General features: G+C 41.3%; 1 protein-coding gene across 2 annotated transcripts in view; it reads left to right on the top strand.

The window, feature by feature from the left end:
- The window catches only part of dock1 (dedicator of cytokinesis 1), a 188,603-nt gene that overhangs the window by 50,353 nt on the left and 111,752 nt on the right, over positions 1 to 26,498 (top strand). For both annotated transcript variants that reach the window (XM_078278479.1, XM_078278478.1), the window contains exons 20-27: positions 2,594 to 2,683; positions 3,864 to 3,964; positions 4,071 to 4,199; positions 6,124 to 6,232; positions 10,041 to 10,111; positions 13,647 to 13,753; positions 19,879 to 20,006; positions 21,891 to 21,986. In XM_078278479.1, coding sequence (XP_078134605.1) covers positions 2,594 to 2,683; positions 3,864 to 3,964; positions 4,071 to 4,199; positions 6,124 to 6,232; positions 10,041 to 10,111; positions 13,647 to 13,753; positions 19,879 to 20,006; positions 21,891 to 21,986 — 831 coding nt within the window. The remainder of the gene's footprint in view (positions 1 to 2,593; positions 2,684 to 3,863; positions 3,965 to 4,070; positions 4,200 to 6,123; positions 6,233 to 10,040; positions 10,112 to 13,646; positions 13,754 to 19,878; positions 20,007 to 21,890; positions 21,987 to 26,498) is intronic.

Below are 26,498 nucleotides of genomic sequence, written 5' to 3'. Positions count from 1 at the left end.
AAACCTTTTAATATATTTATTTAACTAATTGATTCATTTTTATATGAATATTTACATTTATTTAATTATTTATGTATTTATTGCCTCATTTATTTATTTCATGATGTATTTCAAAGGCATATTTATTTATTTATTCATGTATTTATTAATTCATTCATGTATTTATTCAGCTATTTAATATTGAATAAAACAGCATTCCATAGTCACAATCCTTAGTGTTCTTAAAAGTTGCAGCTTCTTGGCAGCAATTTCACAAATGATTTCACTGCGAAGGGAACAGGTTGCTAGTTTTATTTTATTTAATGTATTACAGCGAGGAGGGAGCACATAGCACCACACACAGTGTACCGAAGGGCAGGAGATGACCTGCTGTCACAAGTATAGGCAGGCCCTTCAAGTGCTCAGCGTGGGGCAGATGAATAAATCACTCTCTAGATAAAGTTTAGCATGGGGTAGTTGGGGGGCCTGGCAGATCGCAGCGTATCTGAGGAAGTCCTTCACCAAGACAGTTTTGATCAGACCAGATAGATGTGTCAACCACAGCTGGACCAGTTCATTAAACCACAGGGGTGTGATTATTATTCCCAGCACATTAGCACTCAATCTCTCCAAAGCGCTCAGAGGCTGTTGCTGTGCAATTAGATAACACTTTTGGCTTGGCATTTATAAGACAATTTATCAACAGGGTATACATACGTAATTATGGGCATGTGTAGTATATTATATACTATGCATTAAGAATAGAGCATATACATTCTGGGAGGTTTTTCTATCTCCCTAATGTGATACTGTTTTCTTTGAGTGAGTGACCCCACCCCTTGTTGCGTTTCTGTCAGGCAGTCTGGCCTTCGATTGCATCGTGCATTCACCTCCACATAGTGCACACTGTTTGTTTCTCGTTGAGAGCACGGTGAATCTCATCCATCCCGAGATGACAGGCCAAGCACAGTATAGAGTGATGGCTCTGTTTGCAACATTTTTACATCTGTTTTCACATTGCCTCAGAATTGGTTGAGTAAATGGAGCATGTTTCCCCAGAGAAGGAGGGTGTATATAGTTAGTGTTTCAGGAGGTACTGCTGACAGGGGAAATATTACTGTCTCCATAGAACTATATTGGCTCATGTTAACAGCTGTGAAGGGTGCCTAATGGGTAGCAAATAGCACTCTCAGAGCAGGAGTTCACTTGCCATATGGTTACACCAAAAAGGTTATAGGGGTTCATATTCAACATGTTTGCATTCATATTATTTGGGATTCAGACTTGATAACACTTTAATATTATTGTTAATCATCTTTCAGTAGATTCATATTCTGGTGATCATAATCATCATGTTGAATTCTTTTTTTTAAATAAACAGAATTGTCCAAATCAATGATATCCAACAACTATTAAATACAAAATGAACTAAATTAGTTATTAAAGTTTTTGTTTCACATGTGTGCATAACCCAGTTCATGGCATTCAACATCAATTGCGTATTTTTGCTAGGTCTTGATATGTACAGTACATTATAACAATTTCTTTTAATATTTTTTTTTATTTTTAGATAATTTCTTTTGGGCATTTTCGGCCTTTATTTTTGACAGGACAGCTGAAGACATGAAAGGGGAGAAAGAGGGGGGGAATGACATGCAGCAAATGGCCGCAGGTCGGAGTCGAACCCGGGCCCGCTGCGTCGAGGAGCAAACCTCTAAATACTGTATGTGCGCTGGGACTGCTCGATTATGGAAAAAAATATATAATCACGATTATTTCGGTCAATATTGAAATCACGATAATTTAACACGATTACTCGTTGACTTCTGGAAAGATATTGCAATTATTGAACTTAAAAAAACAGTGAAAAAAGTTAAATAAATCAATCAATCAACAGTAAAAAAAAACACATACAACTGTGAAATTTGCCTTAATGCTTTTCCTATTTAAACTTTATTTTTTCATTCAGAACACAAGAGAAAATGAGAGTTTACTTGCAAAACGTAATGAGCTAAATAATTGTTTTTCTCGATTATTCTGTTTTTGTGAACACTGGGAGCCAAAATCATAATCACGATTAAATATCAATTAATTGTACAGCCCTAATGTGCGCCCGCTCTACCAACTGAGCTATCCGGGTGCTCAAAAAATAACAATTTATTTTATTATCAGCACCAGGCCAATGATTTGAACTGTATCGCCCAGCTCTAATTGGGATGCCCAGGTCTCCTTGCTGCTGGCTTTCTGCTTCCACTCTCTGGCACAACCAGTGGAAAACAACACACTAAGATCCATACTTGGTTTGACTGTTATCATGTAATCATACCATGTGTGTCTGATTAAATCTTACTCTGTTATTAGAATTTGTATCTCTTGTTCCTCTTGATATGACAAATAAATTCACTAGGCCTAAGGCCATTTATCACTTTAATGTCACCAGCTGGATGTCCTCCCTAAAAGAAGGAAATGGTTATCAATTTGACTTAGCCGCATTTGGAAGAGCAGTGAAAGCAGTTTTGCAGCGAGACTGAGACTTTCCATATCCATGTCTTTTTGAGTGCTATGTTTTATTGTTTGCCTGCCATAACACGCTGCTGTGCATCTGTCATTCTAGTTTCTGCAAGACACTCTGGATGCTCTCTTCAACATCATGATGGAGAACTCTGACAGTGACACTTTTGATACTTTGGTGTTCGATGCCTTGGTGAGCAAAGAAGCAAACAGTAACAGCAGAGCAAAATTCATACCAGCAGAGGGTTCTGCTGTAGCTCTAAACTACGAGGTTAACCAAGCCATCTGTTTTGAGAGAGAACTGTAAACCATCTAAGTATCATAAGAATAATTCCAAAATCTTTGTACTGTGATATGATTAATTTGTGCCATAAAGAGTCATTTGTTTTGGCTTTCTAAGCGAAGCAAAAAGAAGAAGAGAAAAGAAAATAACTTTACTTTGGCAAACATGCTCTGTGACAGAATGTGTTAGAAAGTATACAGAGTACACACCCTAACTCCCCACAAGAATGCACAAAAAATGTGTGAAAGGGGTACGCCTCAGGGGACAATACCTCAACTGGGACACCTACCTGCATCTCTGTTAACACAACATGGCAGTGCAGTCTAGGTATTTGGACAGATATTTGTTGTTGCTCTGTACTTCAGTACACTGGATTTGAAATGAAACAATATGTGGATTGACTTTAAATAATATAGTTGTGATTTCTACAGTTTAAGGTAACAGTGTGGATGTGAACTCTCTCAAACTCCAAAGTCAGCACTTTAACCGCAGTCAGTGTCTCATTTTACATCCAATGTGCTGGATTATAGAGCCCAAACTGTAGAACATGTGTATATTGTAGCTGACAAATTGTTCTCTATTGTTTGTAAATAAGAGCTGTGCTTATCATTTACAGAGGGAAATGCAAACACACGGCATCTCGTGTGGTATCACAGCTGCATTCTTAATCTGCATGAATTTGTAGCACTGGGGTAGCATTTCATTCATGTTTGTCGAACATGAAAGGTCTGCATTTTACTGCAAGATAGAGCACGAAGAAGGCAAAAAAGAAATTGGCTCATTTATTAAATCAGGTATTGACAAAGTATCTGACAGAATCCTATCTACCATGCCAACACCTAACATCATCGGGTACATCTCAAAAGAATAGTTTTCTCTTTCAGAGAAAGGAGGTAGGGATTGTGTTGTCTGGGGTCCTAGATTATCTGCAGGCTAGCGAATTGAGAGAAAATGGCTTTATGCCCAAATGCAATCTTGTTTCATTTCCCAATCTATTTCAGCATATTGGGTAAGACAGGCAGTTTTTCCTGCTTTCCATTATGAGCTGTGTGGTTTCCATTTTACTGAATATGTCTCTGTTCTCTGACAGGTGTTTATAATTGGGCTTATAGCTGACAGAAAGTTCCAGCACTTTAACCCTGTTCTGGAGACCTACATTCGGAAGCATTTCAGTGCCACACTGGCCTACACGTGAGTTAATTACCCTCTGTTCAAATAGACCAAGGACATTTAATAAATGATATCCCATTTTGGGATTAGCAGATTTAACAAACTCTATATATGATTGTGTTTGTAGGAAGCTGACAAAAGTTCTGAAGAACTATGTGGACAATGCTGAGAAGCTGACAGAACAGCTGCTGAAGGCCATGAAGGCTCTCGAGTACATCTTCAAGTTTATCGTCCGCTCCAGAGTCCTTTTTAACCAGTATGTCCTGATGCACACATAATATGTACATATTGTTGTGTGTGTTGGCAATGCAGATACATATATTTTTATTTACTATATAGTACATGTTTATATGCACACATGCATGCAGACATACTGTCATTGTCTACACAGTATTCTTTGGTTGTCTTTAATTGTACTTGATATTAACATGTATCACTTGTTGGTTAGTCTTACTAATAATTTTAATTGCTTTGTTGCTGTAGTTGTTCCTGAAATAATACCTTGTTTTCAGTGTTATTTCATAATACGGAATCAATATTGTGTGCACCACTGATTGTGTTCTTCACAGTATGCCACTGCTGTGGAATGAAGTTGGAAACCCGGTAAAAGTGAATGGTCTCTATGCTGAGGAGATTTCTATGGATGTGTTTATAATTGGCTGTGGAGATGTTAAATGGATGGTAATGTTGTAGAGCCACGGAATGAAGCTGGTGGCGGCTGAGGGGCTGATGTATGATCCTGGTCTAATTGAGTGTGCACAGTTTGATTGGTTTTTCGTCGGAAGTCTAGAGGACGCCTTGTCCTTTACCTCACATATCAGACTACAGCAACTCTCTTGTAGAGCTGTCAATGTTCATAGTGTGTGTCAAGTGGTTTCTGTCGCAGGATAACTTACAGCAACCTCCAACCCTAAAGTGGACCTCCTGTCTGTGTTATGTCCTTTGTTGAAGCACTTTTCTTTGTCTGGTTTCCAGTATCAGCTCTGTCGGGCCATTGTTGCCGAGTTAGTCTCAGGGTTAGATATTCTTCTTAACTATAAAGCTGCGTTTGTTGAAGCTTCTCATGCAGCTCTGGTATCAAGGCTACATCAGCACGCGTTTGGCTCATCATTGCAGCCCAGTGGAACATTTAAATGAAATGGCAGAGGAGACACTCTAATTACACACTTTCCCCTCGTGACTTGAGACTGGTGTGGCTGTCAGGAGCTCACTTCGCTCCTTGGTGCTGCAGGTGAGAAGCAGCTTTAAGTAATTGTTGTTGTGGGAGCCCTGAGACGGATGCCTCTAATCCTATGATTTCTGTAAGCCCTCAACAGTGACTAACCTTGACCATGTAATACCTGCAGCCCCATGAGAGATTGTGGCACAACAAAACCCACCTCTCTGGAAGTAAGCCAGCGAAATCAGATGTGAACACTTCATCCTTCTTTGATCTGCTTCAGTGTGGGTTTTCAAACTATTTTAATTTCTCTCACAAATCCTCATTTTTAATTTATTAAATTGTGAGTGGTTGACACACTTAATTACCTTGCAGGGAGCACAACGTGGCTCATTTACAAATAATACCCAGTTTGTAGAGATTTATGGGCTCTGCAAGTGGGATAAAAAGCATTTGCATTTTTGGGGGGATTATGGAGGAAGCCCTGCTTTGTGTCCCCATGCACTTAGAAACTGGGGGAAGCGTTTTCTGCAATTGTTCTGTGATCATTGGCTTTTATTCACTGCAGTCGCTGGGCAGCATTTGCTCCACATAACCAAACTAGCAGAAGAAATAAGTAATAGTATGTCCTCGAAATGTTTACAAAGTAACGGCATTGAACCCTTACATGACATTTGCTTTCTGTTCCTTGTATAGTATTTGAGGAGAGTCATTAGCATAGAACATTAATTTTTATGATTTTTGTTTCCACATGACAGCAGGCAGGTGCTTCAGGGTCTTGTCATGTTGTTTTTAAATGCTAATCTGGCTGGCAGCAAGAGTGATGTCTGTGGCTCCGATCCAATAATATTTGCATTGATAGCACACATGGCCCATTCTGCTGGCTGCTTTTAATGATTGAACAGGGAGGCATCAAACTCTTGTTATTTCCACTGCGGGCGGGGCTGTTTACACAGGGATGAAACAAACAACAGCCTTGTGATCATCTGCCAATGTAATTCTCTACTTCATCTCCTCCCAGGCTCTATGAGAACAAAGGAGAGGCCGACTTCATGGAGTCCTTGAGGAACCTTTTCACATCCTTTAATGACATGATGAACAGTAATTCAGAGAACACTGACATGGTGAAGGTAGGCTGACTATCTACATGCTATCGCTCAAACTCAGTGCCAAGATCTAGCTGCTGCTGCGTGAATAGTAAATAAGTGCTGCTGTGTGGAAAGTAAATAACTCTGCTGTGATTTCCTTTGGATGACATGTAATTGGTGATGCATCTGTCTTGTTCGATTTAAAGTAATATAGCCGCTTAATAGACATTAATGTTTAGGTTCCGTGTGTTATTAATGTTAGGCTTCTGCTCTTCGATGGTCTTTACAACTTGTACTATCTGTTTTCGTCACCTTTGTCACGTCTCTTTGTGCAGATTTTCCTGAACTTTACTCTTATCTACTCTCTATATGGCCTTCGTAGGGCTGCACATAACATGAAATATATACTATATATATATATATATATATATATATATATATATATATATATTAGAGAGCATCTTAAGTAGGTACTTAAAGGAATAGTTCAACATTTAGGGAAGTATGCTTCTTTACTTCCTTGCCGAGAGTTAGAAGAGATGATTGATACCACTCTTATGTCTGTATGCCCTGGAGACTTGAGATGTTCGGTATCGGCTCCGATACTGCCTAAAACGCTGGTATCGGGAAGTACTGGAGTTTATGCACCGATCTGATACCATGTAATAAAGCCCAAAAGAAAATCTACGTTAAAGTAGTTTATTTATGTTCTTTTTCCGTTATAACTGACTGTCAAACTGCAGAATAAAAGAAAGATCTGTGGCGTTCATTGTTTGTGTTTGTTCATGTTTCACAAAGAGTTTAACCTGAGCCAGACCGACAACAAAGATAGAAATCATATCACATCCATACAGGGATAGTAGTATACAGTTGTTAAAACATAATAAAATATATGACACACTGGTATCGGATCGGTACTCGGTATCGGCCGATACGCAAGTTCAGGTATCGGAATCGGTATCGGGAAGCAAAAAATGGTATTGGGCCATCTCTACTGGAGACAGGGAGAAACAACTAACCCGGCTAAAGAAAACAACATCAGCCTACTAGCCCCTCTGAAGCTCGCTAGTTTACACATTATATCTAGTCTATATCGACGCCGTTCCACCTCCGGGGTTGTTCAGGTGCCGCCAGAAATTCCGCCGGATGTCCCTCATTTTGGCCGGATGTCCGTCACTTTCTGCTTTCTTTGTGTTGTCATTCTAAACTCCGGTAGATATATGAGGACTATGGTTAACTGCTCCTCAGATCTCTGCAGGGTAAATCCAGACAGCTAGCTAGACTATCTGTGCAATCTGAGTTTTCTGTTGCACGACTAAAACAACTTTTGAACGAGCAACATGTACACCAAAACAAGTTCCTTCCCGAGGCTATTTTGCAGAGGCACGGTCATTTTGTCCGGGGCTTAGCACCGCCCATGACGGTTGTGATTGGTTTAAAGAAATGCCAACAAACCAGAGCGTGTTATTCTACCATCCTGGAATGCTGTGTGGACTAGCCAGACCCTCCTCCACAGCGCTGTTGAGGAAGGTCTGCTAATGCGAGACTACATTATATCTTGTTTACCTAATCTGTACAAAAAGCAAAGTGTTGTGGCTGTCGTTTGTGCCGGACTATTTTTGCGTCCAGCCAAATTACTGTACCTGGGACAGGGTAGAGCCAGGGTAGCTGTTTCTACTAACTGTCTACTGACTGTAGATTCATGCAGTACTTACTATACAGATGTAAGAGTGGTATCAATCTTCTCATCTTAACTCGCGCCAAGAAAGCGAGCAAGTGTATTTCCCAAAATGTTGAACTATTCCATAAAGATTAGGGTTCAGTATGGAACCTTAATTCTTATTTGGTCTGTACCGAAATGCATCTGCAGTGACAAAAATCATATTAACTTACTGACTTACTCAAGGCTTTCTGTGCAGCCCTAACCTTTTTAGTTTTTTTCTTGCATCCACACATTATGCATGTCTGTTCTCTTGTCTTGTCTGTACTTCTATGTGTGTTTGTGTTGTTCCTCTTTCTCCGTTTCACTCTGACCTTGACTGTCCTGTGGTCTGGGGCTCCTCTGGCCTTCTGCTATTTAGCTGCTCCTTAAGGTATTTATTTCACTGTCTTTTTCTTGCGCCTTTAAGATCTCTACATTGTGTTTGCAGTCATTATCCTCAGTGACTCCAGATATGAAACAAACCCACAAGCATATACTTTTTGCAGATGCACTCAAAACCACACATGCGCTCACATGCTGATGTGCACACACACCTATGCTTTTAGAGATAACATAATTGCAGTGTACATGCACCTTGTCACACCTACAATAGATCCATGTGCACACCCAACCATAGGAGAAGCTCAGGAGTCAATTAGGAGTCAGTTGCTGTGTAATTGGTTGAGATATTAGCTTTACTGTCAGTAAATTAAAAACTGATCTTGAGGAACGGGCATGAAAGCGAGGAATCCTGGTTTCTTCCCAAGTCCGCCCTTGTGAAAGCACTGTGACAGGTGGAAGCTAATGAGCAGTCCCATTATACCTCAAGTCTGAACCCAGATGAACATCTGGACAGACTGGCACACATGCAGGCAAACACTTTGATAAACCAACACACACACACACACACACACACACACACACACACACACACACACACACACACACACATACATATGCATGCTCCTAGTGACTGTGAGGTGCACACAGAAACAGGGGCAGGAAACCCAACTTCTCTGAGAACTTGTTGCGACAATTCACACACTACATCCCGGCACAACGGGTGGGAATTAAGTAAACAGTCAACAGATGCAGTTGAGCCGAGCCAGGATTGATAACTGAATCAAAGTCAAACAGCACCTTTTGAAAGCCAAGTTTCAGACTCCCCAACTCTTTCTGTCTGCAGAGAGAGGTGAAGGTGTTGTGTTATGCATGAGCACTAAAAATATCTATTTAGATGAGAGTAGATTACGGTATGATTTTTATTTGGAGGTCATGACGATATCCAGGTTTGAAAAATCCAGCTTATAACACTGCACAGTGTTCCTCTGAATTCAGTCTCAGCATGCAGAGATGTGTCAAAATATGTTTTTAAGACAGGATTTCTAACAGACGTTTTGTTCACATCATTACATTTACTGAAGTCAGTAACAAAGTATTTTCTCTCTTGCCAACCTATTCCGAACATTGCTAATTAGGCTACTTTCACATATTTTCAGAAAAAAAACAAAAAACTATGCACAATAACAAACAGTGGATTTTAGCAGGTGACGTCCAGTGTGCTACACCTGCATGGCTAATCAACCTCGGTGGGACAGACTGGCACGGCTGCTAATTTGCACAGATGCTGTATAAACACCCCCAACCCATCTTGGCCAGCATTTAGCAGCAGGCAGTTAGAGAGAGAAGCTCAGCTTGCTTAATCATTCCTGTTATTAATGGACGGCTCTGTAATCTGCCACTGGGTGCTCTCACTTGTATACATATTATAGTACCGATGGGCATCTTATCTGGCTTTATCTGTCAAGGTATCATTACAAAGAGTTCTTCCTTTTGTCCCAGTTTGTTTAATACAAGTCTTAACATCACCCCCTGCCCTCAGAGCAACTGGATGAAATACAGTACGATACAGTGGGAAGGAGTTGATAAAAGTAGAGCAGCTCAGAGTATCATACAAACACTAGGTAAACATATTGACACATTTACATTTGGCTACACACAACGTAACAACACACCATCCCCACCTTGTGGAAAAACCTGTATTACATAATGTGAGATAGAGTAGCTTACAAAATCAATCAATGACTGAACTAATTAACTCAGAGCTGAGAATGAGTTAATGGTTTCTTTTTCTTTTTTTTGGTTAAGGGTGCTGCACTGAAGTACATTCCCACCATTGTCAACGATGTCAAGCTGGTCTTTGATCCAAAGGAACTCAGGTAATTTCATATGATCCATTGCATTTTCCTCTGCTCGGTTGTTGTTACAATGACACGTGCAGTACACTTCTTCGAGTTGCTCAAACAGATGGCTGTTGCTGAAAAGCACCGCATCAAAACAAATGTCTAGAAAACGCTCAAATTGGACTTAAATGTTGTTTTGCTGGAGAATGAAAGAAGAAATCTTAATTGCTTTTGTTTTTGTTTAAATTAAAATGTCATGTTTTAGATGAATCCCTAACAAGCTGATGGGATATTGTGCCACTATGAATACTTGTAAGCACCATTTTGTTTATGTCTGGCTCTCAACCTTAGGCTGTTTTTATTCAACAACTTAACATTCAGTAGCTGTACTGTGATAGGCAGCGCTTAAACATGCTCAGGTTGCCTTGGAAACCCACCAACAGCTCTACTCAAGTGTCCATTTCAGTTAATGTTATCTACCGTGAATGTCATCTGCCACAGCGTAATGCTCGTCTTAATAATCAAAACGACTTCTGAAGTATCACGTGCTGATGTTACTGTGGCACTAAATCATATATTTATTATGTTGTTAAACAAAACGGGAAAAATACTTGAAAATCTGTCCTCATCATCTGAATAACTTTTCCTTCCATTATAGAAATGAAAGGACTCTAAATGTCAAACTTAAGTTCCATGGGTTTTTGGGGTAGTGTTCCAAAACTGAGAGAACATTCCATTTGAATGTCTTGAATCTGTCACAGCACAATAACAAAAGAGAATGGCCTCATTTATGGAGCATTATATTTACAAATATATGAAGAAAGCTTTTCTAATGTATTCAGTGAAATACTTTTTAGCTGCAAATTAGTCTTTAAAAACATATTTCGTTCACATTTTGGTCAAACATTTTGTCATCTGTAAATATTTAGTTCATACGAATATAGTCATAACGTGAGTCACGCCGATTTTGTCCTGATTATCTCATAATGAAATATGCAATCTGTACACAGACAGTTACATTAATAGGAACGACACATTGGGAAGAACAGCAGGTTGCTTCTGACCAGGCTGAATCTAATGTTTGTCGGAAAAAAACAAAACTACTCTTTTCCTAATCTTGTTGAGGGGAAACCCCGTCTTGTTGTACATTTATTTCCACTAATATTTCACCATCCGAAAACTCTTGACAATAGGACCTATTTTTATGGCGGCTCAAAGACTGGCACAAGTAGTGCCACTACATGTAGGTATTTTCCCAGACCTTGAACTGTTCATTTGCAAGTACTCAGCAAGGAGCCCCTTCCATTTGCCCACACCCAGCACCTGGGCAGCAGCAGATTCTGGACCACACACGCCCCGTCAATCCCTGCCTCTAGCCTCAGCTCCACTCCACCACTATCACAGCCACAGTGGTGAAGGGGGGTTGTTTGTCAAAGGTGGAAGATTGTCTTTCAGCTCATTCATTCTGTCTACCATGCACCGTTTCTCTGTTCAGCATTCACAGTAGCCCTACACGATTCAGGGTAAAATAAGAATCACGATTTTTGGCAGCTATAGCACATTGCGCATCACCACAAGCCTGTAAACATAGAGGCTTCAATGAAAAAAGAAAATAAAGTATATACTGGCCATTTAAGTACAGTAGGCTACCAAAAATAGTGACATATAACACATACACTGATACAGGCTCTATCTGAACTCCTTGAACATGTCTTTACATAATTAAAACATGTTAATGTCAATATCAAATGCTTTCAATAAATTAATTGAAGGAGGAAAAAAAAACAATCCTCAAAGTAATAAAAAAATTAAATCGTGAACAGGGGTGAATCGAGATTGCGATTTTATAACGATTTATCGTGCAGGTCTAATTCACAGCTTCCTAAAGTGTTTTTTTTTTTCTGCCCTTCTCGATGTAATTCAGTATGTCCTTCTCAGTGTGTGACACTGATTCTGTTTTTTTTATATTTCAAAACGAAACAATGTGTTCATTCTAATTTGTGTTATCATAGTGAGGCACACTAAAATGTTTGGATTTTAAAGACTATGACTGGATGACTTCCCTGTAGGGCTGGGCAATATATCGATATTATATCGATTTCGTGATATGAGGCTAGATATCGTCTTAGATTTTGAAGAATTGTAATATCGTTACATGGTAAGTGTTTTCTTGTCCTGGTTTCAAAGGCTGCATTACAGTAAAGTGATGACATTTTCTGAACCTACCAGACTGTTCTAGCTGTTCTAGTATTTGCCTTTAACCACTTAGTCATTATATCCACATTATGATGGTTATTTATCTAAAATCTAAATGTGAAGATATGTTATGAAAGCACCAATTGTCAACCCTAGAATATCGTCACAATATCGACATTGAGGTATTTGGTAAAAAATATCGTGATATCTGATTTTCCCCGTATCACCCAGCCCTACTTCCTCTTTCTGTACTGTGCAGCCAAAGGAACCATATGCTATCCAGCTATATGGTGAAGTGCAGTAAAACAAACAAACTGGCACATTTGTGGGGTTGGAGAGACAGTTTGGACTACTACGGGGACATGTTGATTGAAAAATTGGGTCAAACCTGTCCTGGTTGACAGCTCCAATAAAGTTAATAATAAATAGTATTTGTGTTGACAACATAACGATCCAACACGCTCTGCTATCATTTCTGTAGTTGGAGCGGAACCAACATGAGAAAAGCTTTTGATTACAGCGTTAATTCTGAAAGCTGGGGTCCTTATGAACCATTCACTTACCTATAAATCACAGGTCGGGCTTTTTCCCTGCCTGAGCAAAGGTGGCATTAGCTGTTCCTGTTGTTTGGGCAAACCTGGCTGAGCGGCCAAGCTGGAGGCGACTAAATTGAAGCCTTGGGGATGGGGGTGTTTCATCTCCTGCCAGAACCTTTTCTCTTCTCCTTGAGCCTCAGCTAGTCAGCATAACAAGCATCTGGCCTCTTCATTGAGGAGAAAACTGTGAGCTTTATGTGTGTGCATGAATGCCGATTTATCTTTCAAGCTCTGAGTTGTTGAATGCTCATGATGATGGTTCTTGCTGAGCTAAATGTTGGTTGTCTTAAAACAAATAAACCAAAAACTAGTTGAATAGTATGCACTGGCAGTCACGCACACATGCACGCACGCACGCACGCACACACACGTGCGCGCACACACACGTGCACGCACACACAGGTGTTTTCAGTGTTGTTGAACCTGTTGAGGAAACTTCCTTTATCATTTTAAGTTTACGGAGTTTGGACACCTTGACGTCCTTGTCATTGATTTGCAATAGTGACTGCTATCCTCTAATACAATCGGAGATAGCAAAATCTATCTCTGGTAGCAAGCTGTTCTTCGAGATCATCCCAGGTCAGCTGCTATTGTCTGACGCTCTGATGCTATATATTGTCATATACTCAACCATAGCCAGAATTTTGAGTACCTGTGTTGGTGTGCAGGGCCTTTAATTGTGTTTTGGACGATGGCTAGTGATGGGAAGCAGTCAACCAGCCCAAGATGCCTGATCAGTCTGACTTTTTGTCTTTATTGTCCTCCTCCTGTCTCCGTAGCAAGCTGTTCACCGAGTTCATCCTGAAGGTTCCTCTGGGTCGCCTGGTGAAACAGAAGCTAGACTGTCTGATTGACATTGTCCACAGCGATCTCTTTGCTCATCACGGTGAGAGAGCGCGCACACACACACACACACACACACACACACACACACACACACACACACACACAAATTGTTCCTTAGTGCATGCACCTTCACTCACAAAGCAGTAATATAGGCAATCAAACACACCACCTGCCCCCCTTGGCAGCCCTTTGTGAGTCAGTAAAGGTTGTTGGTAAGGGCATAGTGGAAATCCCTCTTGTTGCCTAAGAGAGTTAAGCAATCTCACTGCTAAAATCACGGGGACTTGTCTGTATAAAGATATCAGTATTCCCATCCACACAGTCTTCAAGTCTAAGCCCCTCCTTTTCTTCTTTGTATGACTATTTCATGATTTAAATGTGTTCATTAGGTAATTTCTGTTCTCGTTTCCATATTCTTGTCACACCCAAACAGCACTTACACACACATCCACACTAATACTTTCATAGTACACATGAGCACCATGCTATTGTATATTTCGGCCATGTTGTAGTAATGTCAAATATGAAGAGCAGGGATGTAGAGATGGTTTAATGAGAGTCTAGTCCAACCTCCAGTGTCTGCAGCCAGGCTAGCCTGCGGCCCTGCTGCAGTGATGGTTGAGGGCCAAACCTTTTGCCAGAGGCAGCAATCCACTAAAGGCCGTGTTAGGTTAGGTCCTGATTTAGAGTCAAGCACGCTCACACACACTGTCCCGTGTTGGTAAATTAAATGCAAAGTTCCTAAAGCAATGAAATGGCAACAGTGATTTAATGTGGCTGGCAGGGACAACACATGCCTCAGAGCAGTCAGCTAATGTGAAGGAAGTGGACAACAAGTATCCACTTGCACGGCTGCTCTCCAGCTCCGTCATCAGATTGTTTAGTTCAGCATGAATGTACAAAAAGGTATTATGAAATGGAATTTAGGCAAGGTGTGATGGCGTGTTTGTCCTAATAATCTAGTTAACAATGAACATAACAGTGTAAATGTCTTCAACTTGATAATGCATTCCTTTCATACTTTAGCAACCTAAAATTGTGGTTTGTCCAGTTAAGTGAGTAACTATTGAAGGACAATGCTCAGGGTGTGGTGCTCTGGTCAATGCTATTGATCTGTTTGTGTAATTGTGGACAGGCAAGCCTCCCCGATGCTTGTGAATGTCCTGCTGACCAGCCAGAGGACTCGTTGCTGTGATGTAGATACAGGCTACCCTGCTGCTCGGTTCTCACAACAGCTCCACGCTCCGTTGCTTTGAACATTTCTAGTAGTCCATTAGGTGCATGCATGTTTTAAAACTGCAAAAACCAGTGATGGAGAAGGCTTATTTGCCAAGTAAAATTGTCCTTTCCACATCAGTATCAAGCTGAGCTCCGCTTTGGATATGTTTTATTGCAGATAATGACCACTGCAATGACCAAATGGGTTAGCCAGGCAGTTTTTAAAGGTGGTCTAATCAGCTGTAGTAAGACAAGTGCACATGCTCTTGGGACTCAGGATGCATCCTGATCCCCAGGTGGTCCCTGAAAGGGTCCATTGCCGGCCAATCCCAAAGGGAAATGTACTGGAATGCTCAGAGCAAATTACAACCCAGCAAGAGGCATCTACCTAGATGCTCAACATGGAGTTTCTTAGTCGTCTCCACACACTCATCAATATGCATTGAATGAGTTCACTGTTGGAAGTGTTTTCTTTCCTGTAGGCTGCACAATCATTAACATATTAACTGTTTCTGTAAAAGCACGTCTTAAATTAGTATTTTTCAGTCCCTGATGGGCTTATTTCTGTTCAGAATGACGACAATAAGCAGACATTCCTTTCTCCGTGAGTTTCATCTATACATTTGAAATGGAAATGCTGTATGTTGAGTGCGATTGGTATGCGTATGCTATTCCCTGCTGCAGATGGAAACTTAATGAACTCAGAAAAGAGGGACATTTTGGGTCTTTTTTATTTTGAAGGCACAACGTTGTGTCACCTTCAATGTTTATGATGTAAAAGGAGAGAGCGGGACAGGCGCATAAATCACTTGCAAATGGGCTCATTGGAAGAGAACAAATATGTCAGCTGCTCTCCTGGTCTGTTTTAAAGGGGAAAATCACTGTAGCGTCTAAAATCTGTTTGCGACTTTGCGCTGGAAGTTTGAGGAGACCGCTCATGGCCTAGCTTGATAGTTCCACTCTGCTTGTCCTGCTCCTACCCTGCTACTTGTGTAGCAAGGTGTGTGTGTGTGTGTGTGTGTGTGTGTGTGTGTGTGTGTGTGTGTGTGTGTGTGTGCGCGCGCGCGCGCAAGACTATGTGCATTTATGCGTTAGTGTGTGTTACCACCTGTGTGTATTTTGAGGGGGCACAAAAGGAGTGATGGCCCTGCAAAAACAAGGTATTAACACTCCACACAATGTCAATGTTCAAACCCTGGAAGATTACAAAGCACACACACGTACATAAAAACGCGCAGTTTCATTTTAAGCTGTATCAGGCGGATAGCTTGGTGCTCTGTTCCATAGCACCACAAATATTTTGGTGCAGACATGGTTATCACTCTGTGTCAGGGATAGCTAACAAGTGACAATACAAACTCCTAATATCCATAACATTCCTTTTCAGGTATTAACCAGTGGAAGTTTTATGTGAATAATAGCTGTATTGTAGAGCAGCCTGCAGCATATGTCCATGCTCTAAACTCTGTCGTAGCACGTTTGGGTAGAGCCACTGAGGGTTGGCAGAGTCCATAGGTCAAAGTGAAATGTCTTGAGAACCATTAGATAGATCATTGGGATAAATCCTACTGACTGTGGTGATCCTGTGAACTTTAATCTAGCACCACCAACAGGAAATATCCACTCTTCCAACACTTTATTTCCTGAAAGGATGTTGGATTTCCATGTAATTTGCAGTGGATTATCATGATCATCAGGATATTTTATTCTTGTTTTTCCTGACCTCCTGCCCTTTCCACACAAGATAAGTCAAAATGTACAGGGAAGATTGCCATGGCATTTTAGGCCTATATTTTGACAGGACAGCTGAAGGCATGAAAAAAGAGAGAGAGGGGGAATGACATGCTGCAAATAGCCGCAGGTCGGGCGACCCAAAATGAGCCCGTTTTGATTTAGGTCAGCTCAACCTTTTGAAGTTGTATGTGATATGTCTCAACATGTAATTGATGAATTACTGTGAAATTGAGTGAGCAATGTAATGATTCTCAGAGGGTAAGCCTCGTGTATTTTGGTCACTGTTACCTTTGCAATTTCACCACTCTTGGGCCAAGAAATTAGGAAAAATTACATGCAAATAAGATAGAGGAGATAAGGTAAGACATGAAAGTGTTTTCATGCTCATCAGAGGATAAACAACTTTCCTTTGGCGCCACCTTCAAACTTGCTCCCCCCCCCCACAAGTAGAAGTTTTCTTTCCATTTTTGTGTGATCGTGGTCTGATCATGTTGAGATGAAGGTATCACCTTTTTCTTTCTTCATCTATCTTCATTGAATAAGTCCATACTGCTCAATTTTACATGTAGTTCCTTTAGAATGGGTCAGAGAATATATAACACTGAATGGATTCATGTTTAATATCTCTGGGTATAGTTCATACTATTCATTATGCGTTACATCCTGCTCTTCATCGTTCGGCCTTGAGCAGGTTTGACAATTGGCAAAGGTGTGTGTGTGTGTGTGCGTGTGTGTGAGAGAATGAGTAATAAAATTGGAAGTTTTATTTTGTCCCAGTTGATTGGCTTATTAAAGCTGTAACTATCTGTGAAGCAGAGAGATTTTATTGATTGTGAATTGAAATCCATTGCTCAGTGGCCCTTTTTAAAGCAGCGGTTTTCTCCACCATGTTATTAGATTATTTGAAGAGTACTGGAGTCCCTTTAGTCTGCCACTGCATGTGTGCTGCTCTTTTGTTCTCATTCTTTTCTTTTAATATGAAATTAATATCAGTAGTACTTTGTTAATATGAAATTAATATCAGTACTCCTTTGTGTTTGGGAGACAATGTCAGCGCACTGCATGAGGTCATTGAGAGGTGTTTTATTTCTAACGTCTTTTCTTTTCTTGCAGACGGGTTATCAGTTTATATTCTATTCACCAATCTTAAAGATATTTACCTAACCCCCCTAATGGATACTCCCAATCTTTTTATTGAACCAACCTAACTCCAGTATTTGTCCCTAGGCTTTAAATATGACCCCCATACACATACACCACTAAGATTGAAATCAGAAGGTTTAATAAAAAATATGATAATTTTGTGGCAGACTGCCTTAGGTTTACCTTCCATGAGAATACTCTCTGGCTTATCTCTGCTGTCCTCCATGTCCAATTGCCAACCAAATTCTCTACCCTCTGCATATGGAAATTCACTTTTTGATGTTGCTGTCAACATCAGCCAAACTTGGGTTTGGTTGCATGTTGTGTTGAATTAATTGCAACTGTTACTTTGACAGATTTAGCAAGAAAGTTTTTCTGCTGCCTTTACTTGCTATTTTAGGTGCAATAGAGACATAAAGAATACATGATTCTTTCATTTCTACCAATTTTCCCCCCCTGGAAAAATGTTTTATCAAACATGCGTATACTTTATCTTTTCAAAATTACAAGGCTTGACATTCACAACAGTACAACTGTTACCCACTGGGACAGTAGCAGGTTAAGTGCTTTGATTAAGGGTACCACAACAATGGTCAATATTTGAGAAGGATCAATATGGCTATTTTTAGGGCCCAAGCGCTGACAGCGGCGAAGGCCCTATTGAAACTGAAGGAATTCTTCCTTCCTTTCCTTTCCTTTCCTTTCCTTTCTTCCGGCAAATGAATCGCCTTTGGCTCAAAACATTTCAGGATTCAAAAGTGTCCAACCCTGAGGACAAATAAAGGCCGATATTTACTCAGTCATAGCGCCCCCTAGTGGCAACAGGAAGTAGGCCTAAAAGTCAAGGTGCTGTACTTTAACGAACTCCTCCTAGAGATTTCATCAGATTGACTTCAATTTCGGTCTGTGTCATCTAAAGACCTTAACGATGAAAAGTTATTAAAAGCAAAACTTTTCAGCGTGCCGTGTCGGTCATTTTGAGCATTTATCGATGAACGAAGAAGTTACTTTGTACAATTTGGCCAATTTTTTTTTAAACTTTTGGTCATAGCTGGCAACAGAAAATCAGCCTTATATGACAAACATCATCCGATTTACATGAAACTTATGTGTGGTCTGCATGTGATACTGAGCTGCCCCCTATAATTTAACCACGCCCACATAATCAGGCCACACCCCTTTCATAACAATTGAACCGTTTAAGGTAGAGTCTTGTGTGAGGTGTCATTGAACTCAGCAGAGTTCCTTCTTCATTGGTGATGGTTTGGCCCGCCCCTTATCCTTAAACCACGCCCCTTTCATAACTGGTGACCCATTTAAGGTAGAGTCTTGTGTGAGGTATCATTGAACTCAGCAGAGAGTTTCTTTTTGATTGGTGATGGTTTGACCCACCCCCCATGATTTAGCCACGCCCCTTTTTATAACTTATGACCCGTTTGATGTAGACTTGTGTGAGGTATCATTGAACTCAGCAGAGAGTTCCTTATTCATTGGTGATGGTTTGGCCCGCCCCCCTATGCTTAAGCCACGCCCCCTTTCATAATTGGTGACCCGTTTAAGGTAGAGTCTTGTGTGAGGTATCATTGAACTCAGCAGGGAGTTCCCTTTTCATTGCTGATGATTTGCAGTGTCTGAGTTCCGTGCAAATGTACGGTCGCAAGGAGCAGCATCCGTCAGTAACCCTGACGCGTGCAGAGGCGCGAGGCCCCGTCCAATGCTGCTTGCAGCTTCAATTTCTTACTTGATATTTTAAGCCAGGTTTTTTTTTTTTATTGGCTGTCCTATGACAATGTGTATGGCTCTGATTGGCTTTTGTTCTGACATTCATGCTGATGCACTGTGACTACTCCAAGGGATTTAAGAAGATTTTGCCTCATTCAGTTTAATCAATAGTCATTATGTGCATTGTTTTAATTTAATCCTCTGAGCTGTGAGGAAGCCATTAACAAGCTGCATGCTTCTTCATTGAGTGTTTCGAGAACATATGCTGTTCTGCCTTGTGTGATCCATCATCTGCGCCCATGTGTTGAGCGACGTTGTGACTGTGTGTATTTGCCGGTGTCCCTACAGATTGCCGAGAGATCCTCCTGCCGCTGATGACGGACCAGCTGAAGTTCCACCTGGAGAAGCGTGAGGAGCCGAAGGCTTGCTGCCAGCTGCTTAGTGACATCCTGGAGGTGCTCTACAGGAAGGATGTGGTAATGAACACAACTCTCCAGCTTTATGTACATTAATTTCCCTCTGGGATAATTAATAGCATAACAAGGGGATCCAGAAGTCCCTGCATAAAGAAGAAGCTGTTTCGACTGTGGTTATTTTTCTGAATACCTACTAATCAGTGCGTTGTTCTTAATGTATTTTATTGCCCTGCATGCCCTGGAAGGAGCACCTTTTTACAGCACTGTTAATTTACTAACCTGTAGAGTTGGCCTTGTTCAGTAATTCATCGCTCAGTGTGGCTAGAAGGCCATCTTCAACATCATTCAACAACATGCTCCAACAACATGTTGATGAACTCTTTACTACATGGTAAATCAATCACAGAGCCAGTTATGTAGCCAGTCAAAGCTAATGTTTCCTTCATTTATCGGTAAATTAATTGTTAATTAATTGTTTTCCAATTAATTAATTAATTGTTTAGTTTATAAAGTGGCAGGAAATAGCTTACCATTACAAGTTTACATCCCTCACACTCAGGTATCAGCCTCAGACCTCAGTGCATATATAATAACACAAACACACACACACACACACAGACACACACACTCAGCTGCTTCACGAGTGTGTTTCAACCTCTTCCATGCCCAGACTCCTGATGTCCTCCCGCAGGCCCTCAGACTCTCCTCGCCATTGATCACAACGGCCTCGCCTCCCACACTCCACTCTGCTCAATATTATCTCCCACTTGCTCTCCCTTTCACACGCCTTCTGTCTCTCTCTGCCTTTGTGCTGCGTCCTCTCCCTGCCCTGCTCTCTTTTATACCTGTCCTGCACTGTATGCTTTCATAGACTTCCATAAACACGTAGACATTGATGGGAATCAGATTTGTCCACTTGAGTTTCAAAGTTAATAAACAATTATACCTTGTTATGAATAAATATCTAATTGTATATTTAAATAGATTAGAACATGTTGTGTTTGTGTAGGACTTTTATAAAGGGCCCAGAAAAAAACTCTGGGTCTGTGTTTTCATGAAAGATGTGCATCACACTTACTTGTGTGAATATTTGTGTGTGCTTATGTGCACAGACCTGAGTGCATGAGTTCCTCAACCGCAGAGCTGTGTAAATTATTGAAAGTGTAGGTTGACGCTGCAGAGCTCGGTCTGCTTAGAATATTTCCCCTACAGATGGGTACAGACCGTGAGAAACAGCCCTGCGCTAACTCAAACTCACTAATAAGCAGGTCCATGGAAAATCATCCCACTTATGACAACTGTACAACTGCTCCATGGGTGTTTCCCCCTCCAAATGCTAGGGTTCACAATGTATTAACCATTTTGGCTGCATTGTCGTAATTGTCAGGTCTCTTAACAAAAGTATAAGTTTTTTTGAAAGCAGTATTAACATGTGTCATATCTATTGATAAAGTACAACATATAATTGGTTTTGTAATGTCACCAAAAGCAGTAAAGAAGCAGTTTTAGTTAATAGTAATTTATTGATTTATTTATGTAAGCAAATGTCAGTGAATTATGGTGGAAAGTTGATCCATGGACCAAGAAACAAGCAGATTTTTGGTGATCTGTTACTGTGTGTATTTCTTGAAATTAGAGGAGGAATCCCTTCCGCACACCACTTCAACATTGTCTGGAAATTAGCTTTTAAGAAGTTATTGGCAATTTGGCTCTTATTCCATGGTGATGTCTTTTTTTTTAATTTGAGCTGACAACTGGCCAAATGTACATGAGGAGCTTTGACATTTACCCGAATCACAGAAAGCCACTTGGAAACGAGGTTATAGGGTTCTGCCTAGACTTGTCAATTTGCACGGTCATTCAAAATCTATTGTAATTTTAAAATTAGAAGACGTGTTTATAGTCGTTGTGGGAAATGTAAGTAATAACTGTATTTTTTCACAGGGTCCCACCCAGTGGCACGTGCAGATCGTCATGGAGAAGCTGCTGAGGACTGTTAACAGGACGGTAATTTCCATGGGCCGCGATTCCCCTCACATCGTAAGTTTGTCCGATTCTCTGCAACTTTTAGCTGTATGCCCACAGCTAGCTCTCTTTAGTTCTGTTTTTTGCTTCTTTTTGTTAACACACACACACACACACACACACACACACACGCACACACACCAATTTAGAGGCCTCTGTACCACAACCACCTCAAGCCGCCTACACATGATTAGCGATTTGCTCTCTGCGCACCGCTAGGTAGGAAGCAGAGCAAAGCGCAGAGAGCACAGCGCAGGTATTCGTCATCAAGGGTGGCAAGGAAGCTATTTCCCGTCGCTAGGTAACGACAGCTGATATCTCATTGGTTGCGCTTTCGACAGGTCAGCGGCAACTAGGTCAACGTTGAAATAATTTGAACTTTGAGCGCAGCACAGAGCGGAAAATCCGCTCTCCCCATAGGAAATCAATGGAACGGCCCACGCAAAGCGGTTTTGCCGCCTATCATGTGTAGACAGCTTTAGTAGTGCGTTCCGTTTGTACTCGGATTTTGGAATTTCTGAGGTCAAAGTCGGAAACATGCCCCTTGAACTCGGATTTCCGAGCTCGGAAGTCGGACAACCTCCGAGTACCCCAAGCTCAAAATCCAACATGGATGCCCCGTGCATCGACAGCAGTGAAAGCTGTAGTAACATACAGTTCTAAGCACGTTTGTCTTTGTCGTTTGTGTTTCACTGAATCTTGCTGTTTGTATGCACAAAAAACAGCGTAATGCGTTGTTATCTACTGGTATTGCTAACAATGGCTAACCTAGCTAACCCAGCTCCAGCTTCCGAGTTCCGAGGTAAATGGAACACACTATAACTCCCACAGGTCACAGCAACTCCAGTTCCTTTCTAAAGCTATCATTAAAGGTAAAGTCTACCTTGGCAGAATGCTTTCACACCACCTCAATCTAAGAGTAGGTTTGGTCTCCAGCCAGTTGTTTGTGTGCCAATCTGTGTGTTTGTTTTGCTTTTGCCGTTTCACAATGTTTTCTGCGTGTGTCTTTGCCTGTTTGTCTGATCCCTCACTCATTAGACCATTTTTGATACTCTGCTGTAATCCTATCACACAAACTGTGTACTGTACCCCTTTCAGTGCCGTTCAGCATCCTTCTCTCAATCACTCTCTCAGCAGGAGCTTGGTTGCAATTAATGCACTTATCAGTCATAGTATAAATATGCTGTCTGCCTTATTTCCGTGGCAAAGCCTGTATCCATTTTCATTAGTGTAAGAGTCCGATGAATGTCAACTTTTGTATTCTCTGAGTCATTCTATTGTATCCTGTTGTATCCATTAGAGCTGCATGTAGCTTGTGATGTGACTTTGAAAGTGAGACTTGGGTAATAAACCTATATATTTTTTATGCAAGGTTTTATGATGAAGGAGATCCTCTGAGGGCACTTAAAAGTACTTTTATATCTCACTTAAATACAGCAGAGTGATGAGAGAAAGATTTTCTCTGTCTTTCAAGGATGAATAGGAAAATGGGGAGTCGTATGATACCATCTCATTATATTGATACTGTTACTGGTTGGTGTAGCATCCTTTCTCCTTCTGTCTCGGGTTATTTATTGTGTGTGTGTGTGTGTGTGTGTGTGTGCGCACAGCACCCTCTTCCATCTGGGGAGAAGCAGGAAATGGCATCACCTGTTTAAATAGAAGCTTATCTGCTTTTATTACCAGTCACTGAGCCACACCAGCAGAGAGTGATTGACAAAAGCCAAGAGTACCCAGAGTTTGGTTATGAGCGTGTGTTATATCACCATGTTATAATATGCCCGCAGCACTCATCCTTTGTCCACTGTGTCCTGTCTTACCCTCTTCTTAGAGCAGGTATTCTCTAGCTGTTCCTCTGTTCCTTCTCTACCTCTGTCTAAAGGTATGTTAGCAATGCACCAAGCTAATTGCGCAAATGGTGAGCCCTCCGTTGTGTAACAGATCGCCAGCATGCGTCGCTCTGCATAATGTAAAGCTTATGAAGCTGTGAGTTGAGCCGAGGTCTCCCTGCTGCCCATTCTCTCCCAGCCAGCTGTCTGGAGGGAGTCTAGGACTCCCACTAACTCTCCCTCCCTAGCTCTCCAATCCATCCATTATTAAGCCAGTGATACAGGCTTTGCACCGTCCTGCCTGGCTCATGGTCAGAGAGTTTTGAAAAGTCGGATTTGCAAAAGAGGTTGTACACTGTTAGATATCTGTCTGTTCCTGCCATTTTCCCTTTGTTATTTTTCACTGCAGTTTCTTTTGATCATGTACAATATTTCAGAAATGGAACACACCTACCACTTTGTCTAAAAGGCTATCAACGCTTCTGAAGGCAGGCCTCTTCTCTGCTGAATTACACTAAGTGCATCCATTTCAGCATCCCCCCTGTGGTGTAGGTGCAATGGCGTTCCCTGCTTCCAGCAGTGGCTGCTGAATGGCGCGAAAGCAGACCAGCTTCCTTTCTGGTTAATGAAACTGCTCTACCCATGACCTTCTGTGGCTATTGAAACTATCTACTTTGTATACATGTGCTGCAGCTGCCCTCTATTTTATGTCTCTCCCCTAAATACAGCTTGCTTTTATTGTCCCCACTGACCCCTACCTTTTGTCAGCTGCCGCCTCTTTAGCAAACTAGCCACTGTACTTGATTGCCTTGACATTTCTAAGTACCAGCATAATCGTTGGCATCAGTGTGCAGTGTCATTTTACTCAACGGGAGTTAGTCAAAGCCTTGTCTTTTTAAAAGCACTATGGCTCTTTCACTCAGACACTGTATATATACATACATATATGTATATAGTACCTGGGGACAGAAGCTGCGTTTGAAGCAGCTCATCAAATCTCTACTGAATGATCAATAAGGTTGGTGTGAATTCTTAACAGCTATGAGAGCTAGTTAGCGCTGCTGGAAGGGTCGTAGCTTTCTAATCAGAGGACTGTTGTTGCTGCTGCTGGGCATTGCTGCCTGCTCTGCAGGCAGATTGTGCGCTGCTGCTCACACAACACTGCAGCCAACCACCGACATTGTTCTTCTGAGTGGCAGCCTCTTACATTTAGATTTATGCATTAATCTTCTACTCTGTCTACCTCCTCTCTCTCGCTCTCTCTCTCTCTGTCTCTCTTCTTTTCTCTTTTTTCCTCTCCTATGGAGGTGGTGGACACAGAATGTTGATGCGAATGATCACAGTGATGGCTTGGGGGCGTTGGTTTTGTTGTGTGTTGTCACTGCAGTGCTATGCCCGTTAGCGACTTACACAGCATCGCCACACATTTGCATCGTTGGACATCCCAGTGGGCTGTATCTTTATATTCATGTCCACACTCGCACAGGTTGAGATGAGCCCTTGTGAATACATTTATATTAGAATGGTAGTAGAAACATTTAGGCTGTCCCTGCTGTCAGTTCTACCTTTATGCCCTTGAATTACATTTTTCCTCTAGTTTTAAGCTTCTGGATGAGCCTTGCAGATACACACGGGTAGGAAGCTCCAGCTAGAAAAATCGGTGTGTTACACACTTGTCTTCTGCTTTTAAAGTTCCAACCAAATCAATGAAACAAACCTTGTTTTTTCTTTGTCTGTCATGTTGGCAATACTGACCATTGCATATTTTGTTATGCATTGTCAGAAAACGCCTCAAATTAATTCTATGGTATACCTAACAGACCTGAGGATGTATTGGAAACATTGCAAGACAGTAAGCTTAACTTTAATGTTGTCTAAATGACCTATTAAACTTTTCATAGTTGTAGGTTTGAGGACTAACCCACAACAGGTTGTGGTGATAGTTGGCTGCAGTGCTTCGTCGTCATCCTGCCGATTTTCCTGCAGTGTGCAGAAGGAATGGAGTGGAAAGCTGCAGGGGAAGGACTTGTGCTATTGATTGACAGTATGGAGCTGACCAGCTAACAGGGGACTGAAGCTCGTTTTTTGCTGAATGTACTCACTGACCGAATATATTGCAACAAAGCCTTGACTTCTCAATGACGTCTATTCAGATCAGAATCCTCCCTGTATCCATGGCTCTCTGTATCACTCACTCTCTATCTCTGTCTTTATATCTCTTTCTGTCCAAATATTTCTCTGAGTATCTCCTTGCTTCTCTCTCTCTGTCTTCTCTCCGTATCGTCTCTCTCTCCTGCTGGCCAGACTGCTGCAGAGCTCTTACAGAAAAGAATCATAGTGAGATATGGCACTGCATCATAATGCCTCAAATGTGCACTTATCACTCACTCGCTGCACCTCTCCTCTCCTGTGCTGAAACTTTGACTGAGCGTCCTCCTGGGTTTATTGACTCTGCGACAACTCATGTCATACTGTACGTGTGTTAATGCTGTGTGGAAACCACTGGGACTCACGTGGGGATGCTCACCACCTTCAAACCACAGAGGACTGCGGTTAAAAGGTGTAAGAATGTGAGACATGAAGCTGCACTGGTTGTCTTGTTTGTACTCTTAGCACTCTGCTGTAAACATCCACCCGGGGGATGGCCCTGCTATGGATGGGGGGGGGAGCAACATTGGTTCTTCGTTCAGCTTTATGC

The sequence above is a fragment of the Sander vitreus genome, chromosome 21 (genome assembly GCF_031162955.1).
Source record: "Sander vitreus isolate 19-12246 chromosome 21, sanVit1, whole genome shotgun sequence".
NCBI lineage: Eukaryota > Metazoa > Chordata > Actinopteri > Perciformes > Percidae > Sander > Sander vitreus.
This window is presented reverse-complemented; position numbering and strand designations above follow the sequence as displayed.